Here is a 27,980-nt window from a genome sequence, read left to right as displayed (position 1 = left end):
CGGGGGCTTCTTAAACCCCCCGCCCCGGCCCGGCCCGCACTTCCCGAGCACCGCTCCGCCCCGGAGGGAGAGGGAGAGAGAGAGAGAAAGGCCGAGGAGCCGAGGAGGCCCGCCGAGCCCGGCCAGCCAGGGGCGCGAGAGAAGTTGGAAAGCAGCGCAGCGCAGAGCTGCGAGTCCCGCGGTCGCTCCCCGACAGCGCTCCGCAGCGCCCCCAGCCCGCCCCGACCGCGACCCCGACCCCGACCCGGCCCGGCCGCGCAGCCCCTGCCCCAGCCCGCGCCAGCATGATGAACAACAGCGGCTACACGGAGGCCGCGGGCCTCGGCCTGGGCGACGAGGCGGACGAGATGCCGTCCACGGAGAAGGACCTGGCGGAGGACGCGCCGTGGAAGAAGATCCAGCAGAACACGTTCACGCGCTGGTGCAACGAGCACCTCAAGTGCGTGGGCAAGCGCCTGACGGACCTGCAGCGCGACCTCAGCGACGGGCTGCGCCTCATCGCGCTGCTCGAGGTGCTCAGCCAGAAGCGCATGTACCGCAAGTTCCACCCGCGCCCCAACTTCCGCCAGATGAAGCTGGAGAACGTGTCCGTGGCCCTCGAGTTCCTGGAGCGGGAGCACATCAAGCTCGTGTCCATCGGTCAGTGTGGGCGCTGAGGGTTCGGGCACGGGGGTGGGTGGGGGCGGCTGGAGGGAAGGGGAGAGGTGCCCTGAGGGCTGGCCCGTGGGGTGGGGGGACAACGGGGCACAGGTGCTGGGTGCGCAGGTGGGTTGCTCCGTGGGTCCCCTCGCCCCACCGCCTCATCGCCCCATCGCCCGACCCACAGACTCGCCCGGGCTCTGCCTTCACACCCCTCTCAGGACCAGGCGATCCCAGACCTTACTGTTCCAGCTTTAGCCTCCCCACAACCGCTCCCTCCAACCTCCTAGCTCCCTCTCCTCCTAGTTCTCTTTCCCTTCATCGCACGACCCTGGCCCCTTGCTCAAAAAAACCCTAACTAGCCCATGACTGGTTCCTAGGGGCGTCTGCTTCCCAGCTTCCCAGCACCTGCGCCCGGAGAGGTGGGGACTGAAGACAGGTCCCAACCGCTGTCGGGATCCCCGGGCTCCGAGGCTGAGGGCGAGCTGATGGCCCCGGTGGCGAGGGGCCCGGGCCCGGGGCAGGCATGTGCTCGGCAGCTGGGCTCAGGCTGGGGGGCCAAGGCAGGCAGAGCCCTGCCTCAGAAACCTAAAAAGGCACTGAGTGAGCGCAGGGAGCCTTAACCCCTGCCTGTCCATGTCCTGCTTCTGCCTGCCCCGGAGGGGGCTCCCCTTCTGCAGGCCCTGCCCCAGCCCTCGCCGGGGATTGGCTGCAGCTAACGGTCTGGGCTGAGGGGAGGGAGGACAAAGCCTGTAGAAGGGAGGAAGTCATTGAGTGCAACCAGATTTGGAAGGTGTGTCAGTGCTGGGTGGGGGTGGGGAGTCACTCTAGGTTTAGGAGCTGAGAAGACGCCAAGGATGGGCTTGTGTGGCAAGAAGTACCCCCTCCCCTCACGACCCTACACCCATTCAGGCAGGTTTCTGGGCCTGGGGAAGACCCCTCTCCCCTACAGTGAGCCCTGAACAATCCTTTGATTTACATGAAGGGGCCTCTTGTGAGGGTACACTCCAGGGCCCCACGAGGGGAGTTTCACATGGGGCCAGGTAATTTAGACCCCCCCCCCCATCTGCTCCAGAGATCTGTCCAGATAACTGAATCTCCACCCCCACTCCCTCTCAGGGCCATCTCTAGGTCTCCTGAATTAGCAGCTGAGGTCAGTTTGGGGCCCTTTGCCCTGTCCAGGCCCCTCCCTCCGCCTTACCCCCTCCTGCCCCAATGCTACCCCCCCACCCCCCACCCCACCCGCCTGCTCTGGCCTGGAAATAGCCCTGCCTCCGTGACACAGCAGATGTCTCTGAGCTTTCCAGAAGGACAAACTTGAGGGCAGGGGGTGGGGGAGGAGGCGCTGGTGTGTGTAGTAGGGCTGAGGGCCATGTGAGTGGGGGCGGTGGGTGAGGAGGGGGGACCCCCTGCACACTGGGATTGGAAACACAGGACTGACTGCCCCAGGTGGGGTCTGGTGGGACAGCCTCATGGAGGTATTAGAGGAAACCACTCAGACTTCCCCTCCTCTCCGGGCCGCAGGGGCGGCCCACTGCCCATCTCCAGGCCTCATCCTTCCTGAGCGCACCTCTCCCCTCCCCCATGGCGGGTCTGGCTCTGGCCCCCTTGGCCGGGACTGTGAAGGGGCGGGCTCAGAGTGGAGGGAGAAGGAGCAAAAGCTGTTTGGGGGTGGGAGGGGAGCTCCCTCAGTTCCCGCTGAGAGGAAGGGGAGCTGTTCCCTAGTCGGGCCAAGTGGCCTGTTCGCTCAGCCTGATGAGATAAACTGTCAGCAATTCAGCTGCTGAAGCTGAGGCTGGAGGGGAGGGGGCCCAGAGGACCCAGAACTGATGTAAAGAGGCTACCCACCGGGTGGGAGCCTGCGGCTTCCTCTAGTTCCCACTGTCCCATTTGGTGGTGGAACAAGGAGACAGTCTCAGGACTGAAATTGAGCATCTGGGCACACTGGTGGGAGGCCGAAAAGACACACTACTTCCCTTTCTAGGAGAAGGGAAGTCAGGGCCTGGGGTGGGAGCTGGGTAGCTGTGAAGTCCACCTGAAGGGGGGGTGCTCAGCCTGGGCTGGAGGAGCTGTGTCCCCTTCCTATGCCTACCACCCCATATTGGCCCCCACTGCCCCCTCAGCCCCTCCAAACAAAGAGGCCTATGAGGCAGCTCTGTCCCGCAGCTGCTCTCCAGTTGCTGTTCCTTCTCCGTGAGCCAAGAGCTGAGGGAGGGGCTGGAGGGGCAGCAGCTGTCCCAGCCCCTCCCTCGGCCCAGCCCTCTCTCCTCCTCCCCCTCGGCTTGAAGCCTGGGGTGGCCTCGGGGACTGGCTGGCTGACTCCTCCCGCCCCTTCTGGGGTATCCCCAGGCAGGCAGAGGAGTGGTGGCTTGGTAGGGTATAAGGGAGGAAGCCTGAGGTGAGCAAGCTCCCCTCCTCAGCTTGGAGGAGGCGGAGAGGAAGGTCACTGCTCCCGGAGTGGGATTCTGGGCGCCCCCGCCGGCCCTCTCCTGCCCCAGGCTGTGGACCACTTGCTGTTTGGCCCAGGGCCAGTTGCTGGGGAGAAACCGCTCTCTCCAGCAACTGTGAATGATCACCGCTCCACACACACACACACACACACACAATGATCACCGCTCCACACACACACACACACACACACACACACACCCCTCCCAACCCGCTGCCTCAAGCCCTCCCTTCCTGGGATCTGTCTCCAGCCTCCAAGAAGTACTCTGGGTGTGTGAGCACTGCTTTGAGGCTGTCAGGGCAGCGAGAGGCTGTGGGGGCACTGGGATGTCAAGACTGTGTGAAAGTGTTGTGGGCCTGTTTGTGTTTGAGAAAGAGAAGGAAAGCACTGGGAGGCCGGGGGTGAGTGTGTCATGGAATCCGAAAGCTGCCAAACCATTGTGCTGCAGTGGAGCCAGGGGGAAAGGGGGCCGACTGGGGCGCTGCTGGGGAAGGAAGGATGAATCAGTGAAAGGGTGGGGGGAGCCCAGGGAGCCTAACGGAGGACAGGGAGACCGAAGTTCCCCCTCCCGGAGGCAGGGGGGGGGGGTGGGCCAGGGGATGTCCGAGTTTCTGAACTGGGAAAGGGAGGGCAGGAAAAAGGTCTAAGGGGGAGCCTCAAACCCCACCCTCTCTCATCTCTCTGGCAACACCAGTAAACAAGGCTGGGTCTTCCACCCCCTCCCAACCTCCTAAAGTCAGTGTTCAGAGAAGCTGATGGATTTCAGGCCTGCATCGTCCTTTACAAGTAAACTGAATTCCAGAGATCTGTACTCTAGGCCACCCCCAGCTCCTGGATATTTCCCTATTAAAGGAAAATTAGCCCCCACAATCTTGGGGAACCAGTTCTGGTCCACAGTTTCCCTCAGCTTCTGCGACTTGAGTCCAGATGGGTGACCTTCCCCCTGGCTCATGTGAAATCCCCCCGGCCCCCAGAATTTGAAGACATGATTTCCAAGCCTTCACTGAGCACGCACTCTATCCTCTCTCCTTCCAGAACCCCTTTGGTCAAAAGTCTTTTATGATATTCAAGGCAGAATCTGGGAGGAACCAGTTTTTAAAAAATTCATTCAACCAATATTTATTGAGACCCCACTAAGTTCCAGGCCCTGAGTGCAGAAAGATAAAACCCAGTGTCTAGAGTGAAAGAAGCTAGACAAAAAAAGTACATGTTGAATGATTCCATTTATATGAAACTCTAGAAATTGCAAACTACTCTATACTGACACAGAGCAGGTCAGCAGTTTCCTCTGAAGGGAGGGGCAGGAAGGGGCAGAGAGGCAGGAGGAGGGAATTACCAAGGGGTATGAACAAGGAAACTTATCTTGATTTGTGGAGGTGGATTTATAGATAAGTACGTATGCCAAAACTTATCAAATTGCAGTCTTTAATATGTGCAGTTCATTGTATGTCAAATATACCTAATAAAACTTAAAAACAAACAACCCAGTGTCTTCCCCAAGAGATCTACAATGCAGTAGGGCCAGACAAATAATGGATAAGTACCTGATTGGCTTGTAGTATGCTAAGAGGCAGAATCAAGTGCTGCAATAGAAGTGAAAGTACCTGCTTCAGGAACACAGAGGGAAGGAATCTCATTCTGAAGGAAGAGGGTCCCTTAAGGAGTTGGAATCTGGGCTGGGTAATACAGAAGGGAGATAATTTGGTAGACACAGAAGGAGGTAGGTTCCAGAGGTAGGAGACCAGACCCCTGAGCTCCAGCAGCTGCCTCAGAAGCCTGGTCCCCACAGCCAGGCGGGTGATGCAGGCACTTCAGTGTCAGGGGGGCTGTGCAGCGGCGAGTGGGGCCCTCCTGAGCCCGGCTTGTCCCCTCTGCTCTGCAGACAGCAAGGCCATCGTGGATGGGAACCTGAAGCTGATCCTGGGCCTGATCTGGACGCTGATCCTGCACTACTCCATCTCGATGCCCATGTGGGAGGATGAGGAGGATGAAGATGCCCGCAAACAGACGCCCAAGCAACGTCTGCTTGGCTGGATCCAGAACAAGGTGCCCCAGCTGCCCATCACCAACTTCAACCGTGACTGGCAGGATGGCAAAGCACTGGGCGCCCTGGTGGACAACTGTGCCCCTGGTGAGTGGGCCAGCGGGCCCGTCACGCAGCCCTTAGCCAGGAAGGAGAGCTGGGACGAGCTGCTGTACTGAGGCTTGCGGTTGTCTCACTGCATCTCTCCAAAACCCCTCTGGGGACTGCTCCCTCCTCCAGTTGAGAATCACTGCTAGAATCAGGCCCTTGCTGATGGGGGTGTCAGGCAAAGATTTAGAACTCCAGAGAGGGCCGGTAACTTGTCCAAGATCACACAGCTTATCTGTGGCAGAAGTGAACCTGGAGACCAGGGCCTTAACTCCCTACTCCATTGATTTTCTACTTTGCCACATGGACACCATCTCTGCTGAGCCAAAAGAAAGGCAGTGTGTCTGGGACTTGCAGCAAGAAGGCAGGAAGCTAGACCCAGAGCAGGTCCTTCTTTATGAGACCCTGGGACAGGTTCCCTGCTCCCTTTCAATGGAGGCACATTAGGGCCATGAGGAAACTGAGGCATTACAGGCTAGACTCCACCCCATGGAACCCCATCTCCTGAGAAGATGGGTCTTCTTCCACCCTGGGTTGGTCAGCCCTGCCTCTGGGGAGCCATGGCCCCTTGGGAGAATCCTCCCTGGGCGCCCCCTCCCCTGCCCCACCCTGGGGTCAGCTGGGGAGCGGGGGGTGGGAGGCGGGGGCACCAGCCTCCTGGGCAGCATTCCCAGCTGCTGAGCCATTGCCCATAGCTGGTGGAGCTGCCAGCAGTGAGCTCAGCTGTTCCGGCCGGTCATGGATTCCTGCCTTTGAGCCGGGCCTCTCCCTGCCAATGAGCTTTGCCCTCCTCTTCCAGCTCTGGCCTGGACCAGGCACCCCTCAATCCCACACCCCATTCACAGGAGTGACCTGGGGCTGCCTCAGCGTTCTTCCTCTTAGGAGGGCTGGGTTCTGGGTGGCCGTAGAGGAGAATTCATCTTCCAATGGGCCCTTCAATGCCTCATTTTCCCTAAGTGGGCAGTTAGGAAGGGAGAGGGACGTGCTTAGAGACCTATGATTTGAGGGCAGCAGTGAGAAGGCCTTCTAGGGGCTGGATAAGGGGCATGGATGAGACTGTGACCTCCTCTGCCTGCCCCTGAGGTGGTGAAATGAGGCAGGAAGGGTCTAGGAGGGGGTGCCCTCGTGGGGTTTGGGGTTCAGGGTCTGCATTGAGTCTAAGCAGGCAGGAGGCTGGCTGGCAGGGCTGGTGCCAGGCTGCGTCAGCGGGGCAGAAAGCCCTCATTGTTGGTGCTAGAAAGGGCTGTGCCTCTAATCGGTGACGAGCATCCCAGCTGATGGGCTGCAACACCGAGAGGCAGCGGGAACCTGGCTGGGCCTAGAGCTGGGTGGGAAGGGGGGTGTGTTTTGCCAACCCCCTGTGAGGGTGTTGGATGAGCAAGTGCTCCGCATTCTGGGTAACCGGTTTCCCCTAATCATCATCTCCCTCCACCATCTCTCCAGGCCTCTGCCCCGACTGGGAGGCCTGGGACCCCAACCAGCCCGTGGAGAACGCCCGGGAGGCCATGCAACAGGCGGATGACTGGCTCGGGGTACCCCAGGTACACTTGCAGATGGTAGGGGTGGGGGGTTGTTGAAAGGACAGGAGTGCCAAGGGTTGGGTCTATAAGCTACCCAGTCAGGACGGAGGTGAGAATGGGGTCTGCTGGGTAAAGTGGGCACCATGTAACTCCGTCCCTCCCTGTGACAGGTCATTGCCCCCGAAGAGATCGTGGACCCCAATGTGGATGAGCATTCTGTCATGACTTACCTGTCCCAGTTCCCCAAGGCCAAGCTCAAACCTGGAGCCCCTGTTCGATCCAAGCAGCTGAATCCCAAGAAGGCCTTTGCCTACGGGCCTGGTACGTGTTTAGCCCCTGCCAGCCCCCTCTGGCAGTGGTGCCCTGCGAGGATCTCCCTAAGTAATCTGGGCTTTGCCTTCCTTCCCTCAGGCATCGAGCCCCAGGGCAACACCGTGCTGCAGCCTGCCCACTTCACCGTGCAGACAGTGGATGCTGGCATAGGTGAGGTGCTGGTCTACATCGAGGATCCGGAGGGCCACACCGAGGAGGTACGGAGAGGCCGTGAGGGACAAAAGGGATCGGTGTGGGGCTGGAACCAGAGACTACAGGGCCAACAGCAGGAATGGAGGTGGTCTGCTGTGTGTACCGGGAAAGGTGTCACCACAGGGGCCTCATGGGGGCCTTGGGGAGCCAGGGAGCCACTGGGGGCTGTGGGTTCAGGGGGAGCTACAGTCACTGTGACTTACAATCATCTTCCTTCCCAACAGGCCAAGGTGGTTCCCAACAATGACAAGGACCGCACCTATGCTGTCTCCTACGTGCCCAAGGTCGCTGGTTTGCACAAGGTATCTTCCTGGAGGTCCCCCCTCCACCACTCTTCATTCCATTCACCTCCTTGGCTTTGGCCGAATGGACCCCTCTCTCAACTCGCTCCCCCCACCTCCACCAGTGCACCAGCCAGCCACCTCTCACCCTCCTTGGCTTTACCGCACTTCTCCATCCTCTCTCAGAACTGCCCCCCACTGGAAGCTAACCTTTGACCCCTGACCCCCAGGTGACCGTGCTCTTTGCTGGCCAGAACATCGATCGCAGCCCCTTTGAGGTGAACGTGGGCATGGCCCTAGGGGATGCCAACAAGGTGTCAGCCCGTGGCCCTGGCCTGGAGCCTGTGGGCAACGTGGCCAACAAGCCCACCTACTTTGACATCTACACTGCAGGTAAGGGTGGGCCCCAGGGGGATGCCAGGTGGTCAGCCCCTGACTGTGTGTGGGGTGTGTGGGTGGGGGGACCCATGATGAGGGAGCCCCGGGCAGCTGTGCACGTCCAGAGCAGGCACTGACGGCCAGTGTCCCTGGCAGGGGCCGGCACTGGTGATGTTGCTGTGGTGATCGTGGACCCGCAGGGCCGGCGGGACACAGTGGAAGTGGCCCTGGAGGACAAGGGCGACAACACGTTCCGCTGCACATACAGGCCTGTGATGGAGGGGCCACACACGGTGCACGTGGCCTTCGCTGGTGCCCCCATCACCCGCAGTCCTTTCCCTGTCCATGTGGCGGAAGGTAAGGGCCCTTCGCCTGTCCCCACAATCACCCTCAACAGGGCCAGGACCAGGCCATCAGATTCTGGATCTGAGGATTTATGGGAAATGAGGCACAGAATCCACATTTTAAGCTGCTGAAGGCTTAAAATGGGCAGGATGGCCAGGGTGCAGGGCTCTGGAGAGACCCTGCTCAGGTCATCTCTCAACCCCCACCCCCGAGGTACCTGGAATTGATGAGAGAAGTGTCAGGTGGTCCCGGTGAAGGACCACCAGAACAGGGGCCATGTGGAAGGGTTGACGGGAAGGACAGGGCCACCTGGGGGGACACATGGTGAGCACCTGTGCACCAGGCCCTCCGTGGGTAACTCCCCCACTTGGTTCTCTTCCTGCCATTCAGCACCCTTGCCACCAGTCGTCCCCTCCATGCCCATCGCCCACCTGGCCAGGAGAGTGCCACCATGTTAGTACTCTCCAGTGGAGGCGGCACCAGGCCTGGCCATGGCTGACTGGCCTCACCTGTGCTACGTGGTGCCTTGTCCCATGGCATCCTGGGACAGGCCCCAGGTTCCAGGCCATTGTCTATGTTCTCTGGCAGATCTAGTTTCTTTGCCACTTGCCTGATGATTTCTGTGATAAAATCTAGTTCCGCACCATTGCCCTGGGCTCCATGTTCCATGTAGGCCTGGATTACATGTCATTGCCTGCTTTGTGGCTTCCCGTGGGTTCCAGGCCATTTTATGTATTCCCTGGAAGGCTGCAATGACCCCTCTTTTGCCTGTGTTCAGGGCCTGGGCTGGGTTCCCTGCCTCTGGCAGTGCTCTTCTGTGGGCCAGTTCCCGTGCCTTGCCCGTGTCTTGTGGCAGGCTTCGTGTTATAGGAGTATCTCTTGTTCCACGGCATTGCTGAATGTTTCGTGGCATGACATGGTTCCTAAGGTCGCTATGGCGGCTTTGAGAAGGTCCACTCTGGGCGGGTAAAGGGCCCTTCTCTGTTGCCTTTAGCCCCATTCCCTGCCCAGACTCTGCCATGCCTTTGTCCCAAGGGCAGTGACCCTGAGACCCCCCAGCAAGAAGGGTTTCTTGCAGTCTGCCTGATCTGGAGTCTGTAGCTAGCTGCCCGCTCAGCATGGCTCCCCAAGTGGGCACAGGGGTCACTAGGCAGGGTTGCTCGAGGCCATGGCCTGAACCTGTGAGGGGTTCAGAAGGGCTGTGCACAGTGAGGTGGGGGGTGAGTGGTGAGGAGCTGAGACTCTGAGGCTCAGTCCAGGGCCCCGCAGCACCCCCAACCTGCCCTCTCCTCCCCTCAGCCTGTAACCCCAACGCCTGCCGCGCCTCTGGGCGGGGCCTACAGCCCAAGGGCGTGCGCGTGAAAGAGGTGGCCGACTTCAAGGTGTTCACCAAAGGCGCAGGCAGCGGGGAGCTCAAGGTCACAGTCAAGGGGCCAAGTGAGTTCTGGGGCCCAGGGCTGGGGGAGCAGGGAGGAAATATGTCCCTGAGGGCAGGGACAGCCAGCATGACGGCCCCCTGGGGGAGTCTCCCCTCTGTGCTCCAAAGGGACACACCACAGGATCTCAGGCTCATGGTCTTTCTCTGCCTCAGTTTCCCAGTCTGCAGGCCGGGAATGACTTGCTCAACCCTATGTGCTATACTGTTGGATGACTTGTGGTCCCTGCCCTGGGTATCAACTCTGCCCACTGGGCCTCTGCCCTCAGACTGGGCCTGGGTCTGCTCCCTAAGGGAATGGGGGAGCTGGGACTGGCAGACAGTTGATCTCACCCCCTGCATCTCCTCAGAGGGCACAGAGGAGCTGGTAAAGGTGCGGGAAGCCGGAGACGGAGTGTTCGAGTGTGAGTACTACCCTGTGATTCCTGGGAAGTATGTGGTGACCATCACATGGGGTGGCTACGCCATCCCCCGCAGGTAAGTGCCGTGCACCCCACGCCTTCCCAACCGGGCATCCCTGGGAGAGGGAGGAGACAGCTGCCTGAGGGCAGCAAGGAGCAGGGGCCTCTGGCAGGAGCCCTTCCTGGCATTGACACCCACTCCCTCTTTGCTCAGCCCCTTTGAGGTACAGGTGAGCCCAGAGGCAGGAACGCAGAAGGTACGGGCCTGGGGTCCCGGTTTGGAGACTGGCCAGGTGGGCAAGTCAGCCGACTTTGTGGTGGAGGCCATTGGCACGGAGGTGGGGACACTGGGTGAGTGGCTGGTTCCAGAAGATGGGAATGCTGGGGCAAGTGTAATGGGAGCACCCAGGGGAGTGGCAGGAGGCCAGAAGCTGTGGACACTGGGGTGTGGCTGGAAAGGGAGACAGGAACGCAGTGGAGTGATGGAATGAGTGGGGAGATGGGACACGGACGGCTGGGGTAGGTGCTGGGGCAGGGACGGCCAGCACCTGTCTGAGGATCCCAGAGGCCCCTTGTGCACTGATCCTCCCTGCCTTGTACCCAGGCTTCTCCATCGAGGGGCCCTCACAGGCCAAGATCGAGTGTGATGACAAGGGGGACGGTTCCTGCGATGTGCGGTACTGGCCCACGGAGCCCGGGGAGTATGCCGTGCACGTCATCTGTGACGACGAGGACATCCGTGACTCACCCTTCATTGCCCACATCCAGCCGGCCCCACCAGACTGCTTCCCGGACAAGGTGCAGCCCCAGCTCCTGCATACTGGGCCTGAGGAGGGGGTACTGGCCCTCCTCCCGTCCCCAACCCATGCCCTCCCCTGCACAGGTGAAGGCCTTTGGGCCTGGTCTGGAGCCTACCGGCTGCATCGTCGACAAGCCTGCCGAGTTCACCATTGATGCCCGCGCAGCTGGCAAGGGAGACCTGAAGCTCTATGCCCAGGTGGGGCATCGCCCAGTCCCTGCTGGCCCTCACCACCCTAGGGAGGAGCCTGAGGGGACTGGGGAGCAGGCTAGAAGCAGGGGCCTCCAGGCAGGAAATTGTAGCATCATGGAAAGTCAGCCCTGATTCTCAGGGGTCCACACATACCATTGAAAGTTTTAAGTGTCGGGTTTTCTTATTGATGATAATCTTAAAACCATATTTTACGAGCTACAAAGACAAAACTTACATTTTACACTAATTATCTTGCAATTGAAAGATGTTTTGATTGAATAAGACATTGGTTTTCTAAGTCACTTTCTCATACTGGTATCCATTGACCCTTAGGGGTAAATGAACATATTCTTGAGGGTCCAAGAGGATGATTCTTCTTAAAAGGATCATTTTTCAGGTTTTAGGAATACTGGTTTAGCTCAGCCTCTCCCCAACCAACACAGGTCAGAGATGAGGAAACTTGGGGAGATCAGGCCACGTAGATGGCCTGCAGCCAGGGCTCGTAGCTCCCCCAGGGGCCTCGGCCACTGGAGCACCTGTCACCGGACTGGCATGGGTGACATCAGGGCGGCGGTGTGGAGTGGGGCGTGGGGAGCCGTGCTCGACTGCGGGTAAGAAGGCCTGGCGAGTCCCACCCGAGGCCAGCAGAGGGCGCCCGTGTCCAGAGGCGGCCAAGCCCGCTGTGACCCTTGCTTGGGTGATGTCCACAGGATGCAGACGGCTGCCCCATCGACATCAAGGTGATCCCCAATGGTGACGGCACCTTCCGCTGCTCCTACGTGCCCACCAAGCCCATCAAGCACACCATCATCATCTCCTGGGGAGGCGTCAACGTGCCCAAGAGTCCCTTCCGGGTTCGTCCCCCAAGCGCGGCCCCCTGCCCACGGCCAGGGGGAGGGCGGAGCCCCAGGCAGGGGACGGCGGCTGTCCCTGTCTCCCCTTCTCAAGGCTCCCACGAAGAGGCTAAAACTGGCCCAAGGCTGGGGCGGGTAGTGCTGGGGAAGGGGATGGGCCTTGAGTGAGGGACACCGCGCTGAGCATCGCCCCTCCCCACAGGTCAGCGTGGGAGAGGGCAGTCATCCGGAGCGGGTGAAGGTGTACGGCCCCGGCGTGGAGAAGACGGGCCTCAAGGCCAACGAGCCCACCTACTTCACGGTGGACTGCAGCGAGGCGGGCCAAGGTGTGAGCCCAGCCTGGGAAGGGGTGGGGGGGCAGGGCCTGGGTCGGGTGTGGGCGGGGCCTTGGGCCTGGTGGGTGGGGCCTGGGTGGGTGGGGCTGCAGCTCGAGCAGGCTGGAGCCTGTTTCCAGGGTTTCAAGGAGCCAGTCAGGTGGGGGAAGTTGTTGAGCCCCCACTCATGGACGGGTGACTGCCTCTCCTCAGGGGATGTGAGCATTGGCATCAAGTGTGCCCCTGGCGTGGTGGGCCCTGCGGAGGCTGACATCGACTTTGACATCATCAAGAATGACAATGACACCTTCACAGTCAAGTACACACCCCCAGGGGCCGGCCGCTACACCATCATGGTGCTGTTTGCCAACCAGGTATCCTAGTCCCTCCCCCTGGGTAGCCGTCAGCAGCCTGCGCCCCTCAAGTCTAAGCACATAGTTTAAGATGCTGTCTCTTGGGGGCAGGGAAAGTGCAACTCCACAGACATTTATTGAGAATTTCCTGGGTGCGGGTAGTGCGCTTCAGAGGAAACAAAGGGGAAGCTGTCCTTGTCCACACGGGTCCTCTGGGGGCACCCTGCTTCAGCATCTAGCCTATGGCAGGGGTGCAGCCCCCTCTGCAGAGCCCTGACCAAGCCCTCCCCCACCCAGGAGATCCCTGCCAGCCCCTTCCACATCAAGGTGGACCCGTCGCACGATGCCAGCAAGGTCAAGGCTGAGGGCCCCGGGCTAAACCGCACAGGTAGGTATCGGGGCTGGGGCTGGGGTGAGGTTGGGGGTAGGTGGCCGCCAGGTCCTCACCGCCATCTCTGGGTGGGCTCCCTAGGTGTGGAAGTTGGGAAGCCCACGCACTTCACGGTGCTGACCAAGGGTGCTGGCAAGGCCAAGCTGGACGTGCACTTTGCCGGGGCAGCCAAGGGTGAGGCTGTGCGGGACTTTGAAATCATCGACAACCACGACTACTCCTACACTGTCAAGTACACGGCCGTCCAGCAGGTGTGCCCCGCCCCTCTCATGCCCTGGTCCGTCCTGGCTGACCTGGGTCTGGGTGCTCCCTCAAATGTCCCAGGACCGGTTCTGGATCCTTGGCCCTTTCCTGCCTCCTGGTCTTCTCTCTTGCTGTGGCTCGCTGGGACGGCACCAGGCTGTCTGAGCCACTCAGCTTTGACTGTCTATCCTACCCAATAGGGCAATATGGCAGTGACAGTGACCTATGGCGGAGACCCTGTCCCCAAGAGCCCCTTTGTGGTGAATGTGGCCCCCCCACTGGATCTCAGCAAAGTCAAAGTTCAAGGCCTCAACAGCAGTAAGTGGGACGAGAGCTGCCTTGGGAGTGAGGGGCATTGGGGTGGGGTGGGCCACAGCTCATGGTGTCCCTTGCCCTCTACGCAGAGGTGGCTGTGGGGCAAGAACAGGCCTTCTCTGTGAACACGCGAGGGGCTGGCGGTCAGGGCCAGCTGGATGTGCGGATGACCTCCCCCTCCCGACGACCCATTCCCTGCAAGCTGGAGCCCGGGGGTGGAGCCGACACCCAGGCTGTGCGCTACATGCCTCCCGAGGAGGGGCCCTACAAGGTGGACATCACCTACGATGGCCACCCGGTGCCTGGCAGCCCCTTTGCCGTGGAAGGTGTCCTACCCCCTGATCCCTCCAAGGTGAGGAATTAGGGGCTGGCAGGAGCTGGGAGGAGAGCTGGATGAGTCACAGGGGCAGAGGCCAAAGGCCAGAGGGGCTTACATACCTGGGAGTGAGCACAGCCAAACACCCAGGGCCAAGGAGACCGCCCCACTGCAGCACCTGCCCTTGAGACTACTTGGTTATGAAGAACCCAGCCTTGGAATCACACCTGGGCTTGAATCCTAGGTCCAGCTAGGACAAATTACTTAGCCTCTCTCAGCCTCCATTTCCTCATCTGGACTTGTTCTAAGAATTAACACTAAGGACTCATTCTGTAGTAGCTGTTAGAATTGAGATGCTTAACCTGGTGGGGACTTAGGAAGAGGGGAGTGTGGGAAACATCAGGCACAGGGAACCCACAAACCTGCACCCCCCTAGGTTTGTGCTTACGGCCCTGGTCTCAAGGGCGGCCTGGTCGGCACCCCAGCGCCATTCTCCATCGACACCAAGGGGGCCGGCACGGGAGGCCTGGGGCTGACCGTGGAGGGACCCTGCGAGGCCAAGATCGAGTGCCAGGACAACGGCGATGGCTCCTGTGCTGTCAGCTACCTGCCCACGGAGCCAGGCGACTACACCATCAACATCCTCTTTGCCGAGGCCCACATCCCCGGCTCGCCCTTCAAGGCCACCATCCGGCCCGTGTTTGACCCGAGCAAGGTGCGGGCCAGTGGGCCAGGCCTGGAGCGTGGCAAGGTCGGCGAGGCGGCCACCTTCACTGTGGACTGCTCGGAGGCGGGCGACGCGGAGCTGACCATCGAGATCCTGTCCGACGCCGGTGTGAAGGCCGAGGTGCTGATCCACAACAACGCCGATGGCACCTACCACATCACCTACAGCCCAGCCTTCCCCGGCACCTACACTATCACCATCAAGTATGGCGGGCACCCCGTACCCAAATTCCCCACCCGCGTGCATGTACAGCCCGCTGTCGACACCAGCGGCATCAAGGTCTCGGGGCCGGGCGTGGAACCGCACGGTGAGTGAGAGAGAGCTCAGGGGAGCAGCCTGGGGGAAGGGAGGGATCTGAGGGGCTCAGACAGCCCCCGAGAAGGATCCCAGGCATGAAGAGATTTGCCCATCCTCTTGTGGTAAAACAGGTCTGCCCATGGGCAGTTTCCTGGGGAGACTTTAACTTTCATCAGATTAAGGGGTCCTGATCCTAGAAAGCTAGGAACCCTGCAGAGGGTACAGAGGAGAAGCATTAGGGTTCTTAGGAAGAAGAATCAGGGTTCTTAGGAGAAGCACTAGGAGGCAGGAGGCAGGAGATGGTGCTGCTCAGTGTGATTGGACCACTTGCTGGAGTAGGTGGGGAAGAGCGTGAGACCCAGGCCTGCCCTCAAGGGGCCCAAAGCCCGGTGGGGTGGTGAACAGAGATGTCACCACGATGTGTCAAGAGCTAAGACGTTGCAAGGTTGTGGGAGATAGGGCCCAGGAGCTCTTGGGTGCAAGCGAGTGGCTGGGACTCTGCATGGGAAGCCTGTGGACCAGAGGAGGGGCAGCCTCAGGGTTGGAGAGGGGAGCCCTGGGGTGGGCTGAGCTTCTGTGTGGGGGCCATCCATGCTATGTGCTGAGCACTCCATTCCTGGGCCCAGGTGTCCTGCGCGAGGTGACCACTGAGTTCACTGTGGACGCAAGGTCCCTAACAGCTACGGGTGGGAACCACGTGACAGCGCGCGTGCTCAACCCCTCGGGCGCAAAGACGGATACCTATGTGACAGACAACGGGGATGGCACTTACCGAGTGCAGTACACCGCCTATGAAGAGGGTGAGTGACCAGCTGATGGGGCGTGGCAGGGGCTCGGTCCCTGCATTCTCAGGGGCGGGCATGGGGGTGCTGCACACACAGCCTGCCTGACACCTCGTGGCCTGGCTTCTAGGTGTGCATTTGGTGGAGGTGCTGTATGATGAGGTGGCTGTGCCCAAGAGCCCCTTCCGAGTGGGTGTGACAGAGGGCTGTGACCCCACGCGTGTCCGAGCCTTCGGGCCAGGCCTGGAGGGAGGCCTGGTCAACAAGGCCAACCGCTTCACTGTGGAGACCAGGTATCCTTCCTCTTCCTAAACTTGACCCTGAGGCTGTGGCCACCCTGATCTCAGCTGCTTGCCCTGCCCTTTTGTCTTCCTGTGTATGTCCTTTCAAGGGTGAGTCAGGAGCAAACCTCCCCAGTATCCCAGGTCAGCTCCTATAGCCCATCCCTCCTCGGCCTGCTCTCCTTTTCCTGTCCCCCGTGCCCCCATTACCTGCTCCTCCATCTCCATTTGCTGGTCCTCACTGAGCTGATGGGGTGTCATATTGCAGGGGTGCCGGCACTGGGGGCCTGGGCCTAGCCATTGAGGGCCCCTCTGAAGCCAAGATGTCCTGCAAGGACAACAAAGACGGTAGCTGCACCGTGGAGTACATCCCCTTTACCCCCGGAGACTACGACGTAAACATCACCTTTGGGGGCCGGCCCATCCCAGGTGTGCAGAGAGGGCGGGTGGGGGACTCTGGGAAGGCAAAGGGGGGCAGCAAGCTGCACGCTCAGTGAGAGGAAACTGGAAGGCGGGGGGATGTGGAGATTTGGAGAGAGAGCACCCTAGGGGAGGGTGGGCACAGCCAGGCGGGGGGGGTACTGAGGGCTGAGGCCAAGGGGCTGTGCGGTGGCTGCTGTTGAAGTGACAACCCCTCCAGTTCACGCCCAGGGGCCCACCCCTGGCATCCAAGCCCCTTAGCTTCTGAGGGCGGCTCAACGGCTGTAGCAACCATAGCATCCAGGCCCTGCACGTGCAGGTCACTCACGGTGGGTTTGGTCGCTCGGACACAGTCCCGCCCATGCTGGCTGGCTGAGCAAGGGCAGCCTCTTGTGCCCACTTGCTCTTGTCTGCAAAGCACAAAACTCCCTGCCCTCCTAAGGCTCTGAGCTGCTTGGGTGTGTCAAGCCTGCAATCACTACATAACCCAGGCCTGCTAATATTTTTTAAGTTCCCTTTAACTTATCAAATTTTGCATATTTATTATTATTATTATTAATTATAATATCAAACACATTTTTCTAAAATAACTCCACTTTTAATATCTTACTAATTTAGGCAAGCCTTCTTCCAAGGCCGTGGCTCAAATGAGAGAGGTTTGCCCAGCCCCAATCTTCAGCCAAGTTCATTTATTCTTGTTTGTTTTCTTAGCAAGTTCCTGAGAATTTTCACATGTGGGCTTAGGCTCCCTGGGGGGGTGTCTCAAAGCCAGGGTTCTTTCCTGGCCCCTCAGCACTGGGGAGCCCCTCCCAGCCAGGTGGGTAGAAGCCGATGCCCGTCTCCTTGCAGGAAGCCCATTCCGGGTGCCGGTCAAGGATGTGGTGGACCCTGGGAAAGTGAAGTGCTTGGGGCCAGGGCTGGGGGCTGGCGTCAGGGCCCGGGTGCCCCAGACCTTCACGGTGGACTGCAGCCAAGCTGGCCGTGCCCCCCTGCAGGTGGCCGTGCTGGGTCCCACAGGTATGGAGTGTCCGGGCCAGGGTGGAGGAGGCAGGAAGGAGTGCCTGGAGGTTTCACTTACGCTGCTCCCCTTGCTCAGGTGTGGCCGAGCCTGTGGAGGTGCGTGACAAAGGAGATGGCACCCACACTGTCCACTACACCCCAGCCACTGATGGGCCCTACACGGTGGCCGTGAAGTATGCCGACCAGGAGGTGCCACGCAGGTGAGAGCCAGCCTTGGGCTCCCGTGCTGTGGCTGAGCCTTGGGGAGCCCCTCCCCATGTCCCAGCCTCCCTACGTCTCAGTTGCCCCGTCCTGCTCTCGCCGAGTGTTCTCTGCCCAGGCTCTCTCCTCGGACTGGGCTTTTACCACATGCAGCTACAAAAGTAGCTCCTTGGGAGAAGAAGTGTGGCAGGCCCGGGAGAGGATCCTTCTAGGAACTTCCTCTTTAAACAAACTATAGTATCCTCCGAGGGATAGGAGAGGAAGTGCTCAGGCTCTAGGGGGCCCCTGTGTGAACCTCTCCCAAAGCTCAGGATGGCATCTGGCTCCCAGGATACCTGGTCTCTCCTCCCCGCCCCACGGTCACCTTTCCTGCCCATGGATGTGGGGAGGACTCCAGGCCCAATATGAAACAGAGGCCCCCCGCCATGATCCCCAGCCAATGATCCAACCCTTCCGCCCCTCAAGCCCCTTCAAGATCAAGGTGCTTCCAGCCCACGATGCCAGCAAGGTGCGGGCCAGCGGCCCCGGCCTCAATGCCTCCGGCATCCCCGCCAGCCTGCCCGTGGAGTTCACCATCGACGCTCGGGATGCTGGTGAGGGGTTGCTCACCGTCCAGATCCTGGTGAGTCCACGTGCAGCCTCTCCTCCCACACCAGGCCCTGGGCACAGGCAGGCCTTGACCCCTGCTACTCCCCCAGGACCCCGAGGGGAAGCCCAAGAAGGCCAACATCCGAGACAACGGGGACGGCACCTACACCGTGTCCTACGTGCCGGACATGAGCGGCCGGTACACCATCACCATCAAGTACGGCGGCGACGAGATCCCCTACTCTCCCTTCCGCATCCATGCCTTGCCCACGGGGGACGCCAGCAAGTGCCTCGTCACAGGTGGGCACCCGTCCCGGCTTCCCCTGCCCCTGCCCACCCTCCAGCACCTTCTCAGAACTCTTCCAAGCCCCTGGCCCAGCAAGGGGGGATCTGCTGGTCACAGAGCCTGCCCCTCCCAGCCCCCAGACCCCGCCCCATCCTGAGGGCTGTGCTCCTCACACTCTTGTTTATTTCCAGTGTCCATTGGAGGCCATGGCCTGGGTGAGTGCCCTTTCTCTTCTTGCTGTGGGCTGGTGGTGTGGGAGAGCCAGGAACGGAGAGGGGCTGGGCCTCAGCCTCCACAACCCCCTGACTTGGCTCTTCTATGGGGCAGGTGCCTGCCTGGGGCCCCGCATTCAGATTGGGGAGGAGACGGTGATCACAGTGGATGCCAAGGCAGCAGGCAAGGGGAAGGTGACATGCACAGTGTCTACACCGGACGGGGCGGAGCTCGATGTGGACGTGGTTGAGAACCACGATGGCACCTTTGACATCTACTACACTGCGCCCGAACCGGGCAAGTATGTCATCACCATCCGCTTTGGGGGCGAGCACATCCCCAACAGCCCCTTCCACGTGCTGGTAAGCTCTGAGGCCGCGGCAGGGATGGGTTGGGGCCAGGGAGGTGGGGCCGGGCCCTCTTAGCAGCAGCAAGAATCCCAGAATCCTGTACCCATGTCTGATGGCTTCTGGAGCCAGGGTGCACCAAAATCAAGCCTTTGCTTTCCCCTGCACCCTCTCCAGGTGGGAGGTGAGCACAGTCCTGTCTCTGACTCCTTGAAGGTATGCCTTCTCTGGCAGAGCTCACTGTGTTCCTCTCTGACCCTCAGGCCCATTGCCCCACCTATGTGTCCCTAGAAGTAGCCCTGCAGGGTCACCCTAGAGGGTAAAGCACCTAAGACATCCATCCTGTCTCGTGGGCAGCCGAGGATTTCAGGTCCCTGGGCCCTTCTCAGCCAGCCCAGGCCTGAGTCAGTGTCTGGTCCTTTTTGAACTGGTGTGGGCTGGCCTGCCACATCCTGTGCTTTTCCATGCCTTGCCCCCTGCCCCAGGCGTGTGACCCCATGCCCCATGTGGAGGAGCCCTCTGATGTGCTGCAGCTGCACCAGCCCTACACAGCTCACTGGCCTGGCACCTACCCCACACACTGGGTACTGCCACCTTCCACCCGGCCTAGACCTCGTTCTCCTTCTCCGCTGCCCCTTTCCTTCAGTTCTTCCTTCTATTCCTCAGCAGCCAGGGCTGGGGCCTGCTCTGGAGCCATCTTGGGGAGTAGGCGGGAATTAGGCTGGGCAGTTGGATACAGGGGCTGCGCATGGCACGTCTTCTCCTGCAGCTGACATGCCTCTCCTGCTCTTCTGGTTTCACCGTTGACCATCTTGTTCTTTCCTCTTTCTCAGACTTCAGTCCTGGCTCAGGCCAAGCTCCCCAGGCCTTCCCCAGCCAATGACTGTTCCCTCTCCCCTGCCACAGGCCACAGAGGAGCCGGTGGTGCCTGCAGAGCCAATGGAGTCCATGCTGAGACCCTTCAACCTGGTCATCCCCTTCACCGTGCAGAAAGGGGAGCTCACAGGTGCTGCCCCAGGGTCCTGGAGCATGAGGGCTTAGTGGGGAGAGACCTTCTTCCAGGCCTATCCCCTTGTCTTATGGATGAAAACTGGGGCTCAGAGAGGGGTAATGAACTGCCCAAGATCACATAGCAAATTGGGCAGAACTAGAACCTCAGAATCAAGCCTGCTATCTCCCAGTTCAGGGTTCATCCAGCTGCCCCAGAAAACAGAACCACACAGGAGTGGGAACCTGGGATAGCAGGGGGGTTGCAGTGGGAGAAACCAAGGTGCCCCAGGCTAACTTTGTCAGCCCACAGGGGAGGTGCGGATGCCCTCTGGGAAGACGGCACGGCCCAACATCACTGACAACAAGGACGGCACCATCACAGTGAGATACGCGCCCACAGAGAAAGGTCTGCACCAGATGGGTATCAAGTACGACGGCAACCACATCCCCGGTGAGCTGGGGGCCCACCAAACTTGGGCTGGGGGTGGAAGGGCCAATAGGGGCTTCATTCCTGCCTTCCTTTTTTTCAACAATATTTATTGAGCACCATGCTGGGCCCTGGAGGAGCTTCCCTCGTTGTGGGAGGCAGACTGACTTCCATGAGTCAAGTCCCTCCTACGGCAGAGACATGGGGCACAGAAGGGAGGCTGCTGAGAAGGTGCTGGGGGCTGTTCCCTGTTCCCACGGCTGACCCAGCCCCCATCCCTGTGCCAACCCTAGGGAGCCCCCTGCAGTTCTATGTGGACGCCATCAACAGCCGCCACGTGAGTGCCTACGGGCCAGGCCTGAGCCACGGCATGGTCAACAAGCCGGCTACCTTCACCATTGTTACCAAGGATGCTGGGGAAGGTGAGGGAGGCTGCAAGCAGGGGTGGGGGGAGCCAGCCAGGTGTGGGGCGAGGGCAGGACCTCTGATCTCAGCCCCACTTCCAACTGCAGGGGGTCTGTCCCTGGCTGTGGAGGGCCCGTCCAAGGCGGAGATCACCTGCAAGGACAACAAGGATGGCACCTGCACCGTGTCTTACCTGCCCACAGCACCTGGGGACTATAGCATCATCGTGCGCTTTGATGACAAGCACATCCCGGGGAGCCCCTTCACAGCCAAGATCACAGGTGGGGTAGAGATGTGTGCATGCACAGCCCACAGTGTGCACGTGTGCACACATACACACACCACTCAGCATACAACAGATGTGCAAGCCCAGTGTGTCCAAGTCACTCCAGGCATTAGAGCAGAGGCCCCTCGACGTGGAAGAGGTCACTTTTGGATAAATGCAAAGAATGCTCTATTCTCTATAGCAACTAAGAGGTATTCAACCACCCTTTGTACTTTGAAGCACATTATCTCATTTAGTCTTTACAGTAAGCCAAGGTACCAATAATCCCTTTTGATAGAGGAGGAAACCAGTCCGAGACTTGACCAAAGCCACACAGCCTCTGAGGGGTGGAGCTGAGATGGTAGCTCAGCTGTTTTAGTTCAGCCTAGCATTTCATTTCCACCAAGCCACATGACTCAGAATTAAAATACACAAAGGTTCCTTCAGGGATTCAACCCATTCAGGAAAGAGGCCTCCACAGAGGGTCTCTGAAGGAAACGAGTGCTGGTCCCATCCCAGTCCCTGGCAGCGACGGGGTGAAGGCAGCTGTGCTCTCCGGGGCCTGGGCCCTGTATGCCTGTGTACTCCAGCAGGGTCTGCCCAGGAGGTTTATTGGGCCTCTTGAGGGCAGGGCCTGCATGAAGTCACTGCTGCCTGACACCCCAACTCCCCCACCAGGTGATGACTCGATGAGGACGTCGCAGCTAAACGTAGGCACCTCCACGGACGTGTCCCTGAAGATCACGGAGAGCGACCTGAGCCTGCTGACCGCCAGCATCCGCGCCCCATCGGGCAACGAGGAGCCCTGCCTGCTCAAGCGCCTGCCCAACCGGCACATCGGTGAGGCCTGGGGGCAGTCGGGCAGGGCGGGGGTGCTCAGCCAGACCCAGGGCACCAGGCCTGACGCCTCCATCTCCACAGGGATCTCCTTCACCCCCAAGGAGGTGGGGGAGCACGTGGTGAGCGTGCGCAAGAGTGGCAAGCACGTCACCAACAGCCCCTTCAAGATCCTCGTGGGGCCATCTGAGATCGGGGATGCTAGCAAGGTGCGGGTCTGGGGCAAAGGCCTGTCTGAGGGACAGACCTTCCAGATAGCAGAGTTCATCGTGGACACTCGTAATGCAGGTACTTCTTACCCCATGGCCCCTGAAGGGGGCCTCCTATTTCCGCTGGTGCCTCCAACAAGGACTGTCCTTTCCTGGCCGGCTCCCCTTGGCCATACTCTTCTCCCTGAACTGCCTAGCCCAGTCTCTGTTGGAGTTCACATTCTTGGTGGAAAAGAGAACCCCATGTCAGTTCCCTTGCTCTTAATGGGAAAGCTCAGCTCTCCTTAACTTTCATTTCTCCATCCCTCATAGAACCCAAGAGCCCATAGGGAATTTTCCAGACTGCCTATCCCCTGGCCCTCTGGGCAGTGCCTGGCTCGCCCCTCCTCCCACTGAGCTCCCTTATTGCACTCTCCCTACCTGTCCATCCCCAGTCAGCCCTGCAGTTTGGACAGGGGAGAGTGGAGTGGCAGTGGGCATTAGGGACCGAGGGAGACATGTCCCTTGCTTCCTTCCCACAGGCTATGGGGGCTTGGGGCTGAGTATCGAAGGCCCTAGCAAGGTGGACATCAACTGCGAGGACATGGAGGATGGCACGTGCAAAGTCACCTACTGCCCCACCGAGCCCGGCACCTACATCATCAACATCAAGTTTGCGGACAAGCACGTGCCTGGTGAGGCTCCGGGCTGGAGCCAGGCGGGGAGACCCCAGAGGCCAGGAGACCCCTGACCCACTCTTTCTCCCCCTCCAGGAAGCCCTTTCACCGTGAAGGTAACTGGCGAGGGCCGCATGAAGGAAAGCATCACACGGCGCAGGCAGGCGCCCTCCATCGCCACCATCGGCAGCACCTGCGACCTCAACCTCAAGATCCCAGGTGTGAGCCTGGGCGGGGTGGCGGGGAAAGGGCTGGGCTGGGCCCGCAGAGCCAGGCCCTTAGGGTCGCGGTCCAGTTGCTCCCTCCTACTCCCTCCTCTTCTTCCCTCAGGGAACTGGTTCCAGATGGTGTCTGCTCAGGAGCGCCTGACACGCACCTTCACACGCAGCAGCCACACGTACACACGCACAGAGCGCACGGAGATCAGCAAGACGCGGGGTGGGGAGACCAAGCGGGAAGTGCGGGTGGAGGAGTCCACTCAGGTGGGCGGAGACCCCTTCCCCGCAGTCTTCGGGGACTTCCTGGGCCGAGAACGCATGGGCTCCTTCGGCAGCATCACCCGGCAACAGGAGGGTGAGCAGGGAGAGGGCTGGGCCAGGGACCTCACAGTGGGGCCTTCCACATCCTCCAGGGCAGGCTGGGGAGGGGGTGGTTTTACAGAGGAGGGAGGGAAAGTCCTGGACCAGGAGCGGCCCCGGGGTGGCCCTGACCATCTCCGCCCCCTGCAGGTGAGGCCAGCTCTCAGGACATGACCGCGCAGGTGACCAGCCCATCGGGCAAGATGGAAGCCGCAGAGATCGTGGAAGGGGAAGACAGTGCATACAGCGTGCGCTTTGTGCCTCAGGAGATGGGGCCCCACACGGTCACTGTCAAGTACCGTGGCCAGCACGTACCTGGCAGCCCCTTTCAGTTCACCGTGGGGCCCCTGGGTGAAGGTGGTGCCCACAAGGTGCGGGCTGGAGGCACCGGGCTGGAGCGTGGCGTGGCTGGTGTGCCAGGTAAGGGGCAGGGACACCAGGAGCACGGGCGGGGGCTGGGGCTGCCAGGGTTATGGGTGATGGTGCTGAAGAGCCGCGCCTCCCTGCTTCCCTGTCTCCAGCCGAGTTCAGCATCTGGACTCGAGAAGCAGGTGCCGGGGGTCTGTCCATTGCTGTGGAGGGTCCCAGCAAGGCGGAGATTGCATTTGAAGACCGCAAAGACGGCTCCTGCGGCGTCTCCTATGTGGTCCAGGAACCAGGTGGGTGTCCACACCCAGGTGACCTTCCAGGCTAGGTTTCTGCTTACCAACCACAGGAGATGCTTGCTGGCGCCTGCAGAACTCCCCTTCACCTGGGCCCCTTACCTTTTCTCTGTCCCACCTCCCTCCCCCCACACCCCTGTGTCTTTCTCCAGAGCTGAGCCCTAGACCAAGGAGTTCATCCTGGGATGGGGCCCTGCTGGGGTGGGTCTGTCCCCGCCTCCCCATCCCGGGCCTGTGCTGACTGGTCTTCCCTCCCCAGGTGACTACGAGGTCTCCATCAAGTTCAATGATGAACACATCCCAGACAGTCCCTTTGTGGTGCCTGTGGCCTCCCTCTCAGATGATGCTCGCCGTCTCACGGTCACCAGCCTCCAGGTGTGTGCCCCCGGGGAGGGGGCCCCTCTGCCACCCTTAGAGATGGGCAGGAGAGTGAAGGATGGTGGCCTGGTGGCCAGGGGCCTAGCAGTGACTGGGAAGGACCAGTTCTCTGTCCCACTGTGTGCACTGCACAGGGCCGGGCCCATGGGGAGAAGAAAACAAGCCCTGAGACCACCCCCTTGGTTCTGCAGATTTGCCGCTGCACTCCACAGCTCTGGGCTTATTTTGGCTTTTTAGAGACTTCCTTAGTGTCACCTGTCATTTCTTGTTACTGGGAGTTTGTTCCACCTCCTTCTGAGAGTTCTAAACTAAAGAAACTGGATGTCGAAACTTATTAGAATAAGAGTATACAGTAAATACAAAATAGGCGTAAATAGGGTTTGGGAGAGGGCTCCCAGGGCTGCATCCTGATGTAAAATGCACATGGACTGAGAGTCTGGGCTTTGGGTCTTCTGGCTGCTGGGAGGCCTGTTTACTTTCTTCTGATGGCAATGTCTAGACAGATGATGTCTGGATAAGTAGGCAATGAATAGTGTCTTCTTTTCATTATATCTTATGGAAACGTGCAAAGAAAGTTCTCAGCAAATCAAACTGACTTGTGTAAACCTGGGGTGTACATATTAAAGGGACACACTGTAAAAGAGCTTGGCAAGTAGGCTATGCCCAGAAGAAAACTGAGGGACAAGGCCCCTTTAGCTGTCCCTTCAGAATGGTCTTGGCAGCCCCTCAGGGAGCCCTTGAGCATCTCCTCTCCCTCCCCCACCTTCTAGAACCAGGCTCCACTCTCTAGCCCGTGGCCTCATCTTCACCCACCCTTGGAGCCCTCCCTGTGCTTCTTCCAGTTCTCCCCACTAGCCCACCCCCTCTAGACTGGCTCCTGGGTCTCACTTCTCAGCCAGGACAGGGGAACATCCTCTTCTCAACCCCTACCAGGCCTGGCACAGCTAGGTTGGTGCCCACCTCATCGCAGGTGGATATAGAGGGTCACAGACCAACCCCTGCCTCCTGCCTCCCACCCCAGTCTTGTTGAGAGCCTCCCTTCCATGCTGGGCTGGCAGACAAGGGCTAGGAATGGGAGGTGGGAGCCTCTGGACCAGGCCTGCAGTGAGGGTGGTGTTGGACTGCAGACAGGACCACTCCATCTGGCCCTCCCAGGAGTCAGCATCCTCTGTGAACTTTGCAGGAGACGGGGCTCAAAGTGAACCAGCCGGCATCCTTTGCGGTGCAGCTCAATGGGGCGCGGGGCGTGATCGATGCTAGGGTGCACACCCCGTCCGGCGCAGTGGAGGAGTGCTACGTCTCCGAGCTGGACAGTGGTGAGCCGGCCCTGCTCCTGCCCACCCCTGCCCAGGCCAGGGCCCTCTGGGGAAGGGAAGGACAAAGCCTCACCTACCAACCCTCTGCTCCACAGACAAGCATACCATCCGCTTCATCCCTCATGAGAATGGCGTCCACTCTATCGATGTCAAGTTCAATGGTGCCCACATTCCTGGTAGTCCCTTCAAGATCCGTGTTGGAGAGCAGAGCCAGGCTGGGGACCCAGGCCTAGTGTCAGCTTATGGCCCTGGGCTCGAGGGAGGCACCACTGGTGAGTGCTTATTGCCGGGGAGGAGTGTGGTTCGAGGGGGTCCTCAGCCACCAGTCCTGTGCTGCTGTGCCCTGAGGCAGGGGCAGTGATGTCCTGGGCCCCAGAGTCCTTGCAAAGATCTGCGTGGGGAGTCTTGGGCGCAGTCTAGCGCTGGGTCGGAAGCTATTCCACCTACAGCTTTGCTACTGTTATCCCCATAGGCGTGTCGTCTGAGTTCATTGTGAACACCCTGAATGCGGGCTCAGGAGCCTTGTCTGTCACCATCGACGGCCCCTCCAAGGTGCAGCTGGACTGTCGGGAATGTCCTGAGGGCCACGTGGTCACTTATACTCCCATGGCCCCTGGCAACTACCTCATTGCCATCAAGTACGGTGGCCCCCAGCACATCGTGGGCAGTCCCTTCAAGGCCAAGGTCACAGGTGCGTGGCCCGGAGTGGTGGGCACTCCACCCAGCCCAGCCTGCGGCCCCACCCAACCTGGATCAGTGGCCACAGGCCATTCATGTCAGTTCGTAATCTGTCCCAAATATCACAGGAAAGTTATGAATATAGGTGGGCCTGGCTTTACACAGCAAACCATTCTGTGGGGTTATGTATAATCATTTTTAACAATCAAATTCTTCCACTTCATTGTTGTTCATACCTTAACTGGCAGTGGCTCCGATGCTTTAGTTTTGCTCTCTTCCCTCCTGGCTTCCCAGCTTTCTTGTTTCCAAGAAGACAGATCAGTAAAAATGTGACAGGCTTCCCTTTTTGAAGTTATTTACACTGTCAGTTGGATCTATCTTCCTTTTAAAGCAAGACTTCTTTCCTATACAGTGACTTAACTTGAGTCTCCCAACAAAGCCTGGAAAGCTGAGGGATCAGAAGCCCAAGAGGAGGAAAAAGCATGATGTGGAGCCAGTAGCTTGGGCACTTGTTTGGATGGGGCTGCCTCTGCTAGGATGTGCAGGCAGTGTGGCCTGGGACCCCGAATCGTGCAGGGTTGTCAGTGCTGGCCAAGGGTCCCGTACCCAGACAAGGGCAGGAAGCCCCTCTGACCAGGCTCATGGCCACTCCACTCTGCCTCTCAGGTCCCCGGCTGTCTGGAGGCCACAGCCTTCACGAAACATCCACAGTTCTGGTGGAGACGGTGACCAAGTCGTCCTCAAGCCGGGGCTCCAGCTACAGTTCCATCCCCAAGTTCTCCTCAGACGCCAGCAAGGTGGTGACACGGGGCCCCGGGCTGTCCCAGGCCTTCGTGGGCCAGAAGAACTCCTTCACTGTGGACTGCAGCAAAGCAGGCAGGCTGGCGAGGGGCAGAGGAGGGCAGTTTCCCAGGGAAGGGGATGTGGGAGAAGAGGGGGGGAGCAGGTTGTGGGCCCCCACAGGGGTGCAGGCCCCTGGTGTGAGCTGTCCTTCTCTGCCTCTCTCTCCAGGCACCAACATGATGATGGTGGGCGTGCACGGGCCCAAGACCCCCTGTGAGGAGGTGTATGTGAAGCACATGGGCAATCGGGTGTACAACGTCACCTACACCGTCAAGGAGAAAGGGGACTACATCCTCATTGTCAAGTGGGGCGATGAAAGTGTGCCTGGAAGCCCCTTCAAAGTCAATGTGCCCTGAACCCCAAAAGTACCTCCCCCAGCCACAGCCCCCACCTCCAGCCAGACACACACACTCACATACACAAATGTGCTACACCCAGCTGCACACGCACAGAATCGCACACTACACACTCCTGCCTGGGGTGTGAAAAGAATGGCAGAGCCTCCCCAGCCCACTGTGCCCTTGGGGTTGGAGGGTCTTGTCTGTCTCAGGGCAGTGTCCCTCCCCTAGAATGTGACATGAGGGCCACTGGGGCCAGGCTCAGGGGCAGAGGCTGTGACTTAAGGGGTTGGATGGGGTGGGGGCAGGGAAGCCCTAAGTTTGTTGGTGGGGCTGAGGCCAGGGGGGTGTGCAT

The 27,980-nt window shown here is 59.9% G+C and overlaps 1 protein-coding gene across 2 annotated transcripts; it reads left to right on the top strand.

Annotated features, from left to right (window-relative positions):
* The first annotated feature begins 12 nt into the window (after window positions 1-12).
* On the top strand, window positions 13-27,917 carry FLNC (filamin C). 2 transcript variants are annotated; one of them, XM_037836209.1, is made up of 48 exons: window positions 13-639; window positions 4,971-5,219; window positions 6,663-6,760; window positions 6,910-7,060; window positions 7,151-7,269; window positions 7,489-7,566; window positions 7,776-7,938; window positions 8,080-8,280; window positions 9,568-9,705; window positions 10,054-10,180; window positions 10,319-10,455; window positions 10,709-10,902; window positions 10,988-11,101; window positions 11,806-11,949; window positions 12,152-12,275; window positions 12,477-12,637; window positions 12,914-13,004; window positions 13,089-13,258; window positions 13,451-13,568; window positions 13,655-13,917; window positions 14,318-14,915; window positions 15,532-15,705; window positions 15,818-15,980; window positions 16,237-16,397; window positions 17,238-17,405; window positions 17,485-17,608; window positions 18,075-18,231; window positions 18,308-18,497; window positions 18,675-18,698; window positions 18,811-19,058; window positions 19,529-19,627; window positions 19,950-20,049; window positions 20,344-20,484; window positions 20,754-20,882; window positions 20,973-21,146; window positions 21,809-21,970; window positions 22,052-22,255; window positions 22,698-22,850; window positions 22,929-23,051; window positions 23,163-23,405; window positions 23,561-23,830; window positions 23,932-24,069; window positions 24,332-24,447; window positions 25,634-25,766; window positions 25,862-26,038; window positions 26,239-26,457; window positions 27,111-27,320; window positions 27,456-27,917. In XM_037836209.1, the coding sequence occupies exons 1-48, from the start codon at window positions 285-287 to the stop codon at window positions 27,641-27,643; spliced, it is 8,181 nt and encodes a 2,726-aa protein (XP_037692137.1). In that variant the 5' UTR covers window positions 13-284; the 3' UTR covers window positions 27,644-27,917. The 2 variants fall into 2 exon arrangements, with proteins under 2 accessions (XP_037692137.1, XP_037692138.1); XM_037836210.1 differs by lacking the exon at window positions 19,529-19,627.
* Window positions 27,918-27,980: the final 63 nt, after the last annotated feature.

The sequence above is a fragment of the Choloepus didactylus genome, chromosome 5, assembly GCF_015220235.1.
Source record: "Choloepus didactylus isolate mChoDid1 chromosome 5, mChoDid1.pri, whole genome shotgun sequence".
Taxonomy (NCBI): domain Eukaryota; kingdom Metazoa; phylum Chordata; class Mammalia; order Pilosa; family Megalonychidae; genus Choloepus; species Choloepus didactylus.
This window is presented reverse-complemented; position numbering and strand designations above follow the sequence as displayed.

Excerpts from the sequence above, each read along its gene's own strand:
- FLNC (XM_037836209.1), top strand. The coding sequence starts at position 285 with ATGATGAACAACAGCGGCTACACGGAGGCCGCGGGCCTCGGCCTGGGC. Across the intron at positions 13,005-13,088 it reads CCCCGGGCTAAACCGCACAG|GTGTGGAAGTTGGGAAGCCC; the intron begins GTAGGTATCGGG and ends TGGGCTCCCTAG. Across the intron at positions 18,232-18,307 it reads TGCTCACCGTCCAGATCCTG|GACCCCGAGGGGAAGCCCAA; the intron begins GTGAGTCCACGT and ends CTACTCCCCCAG.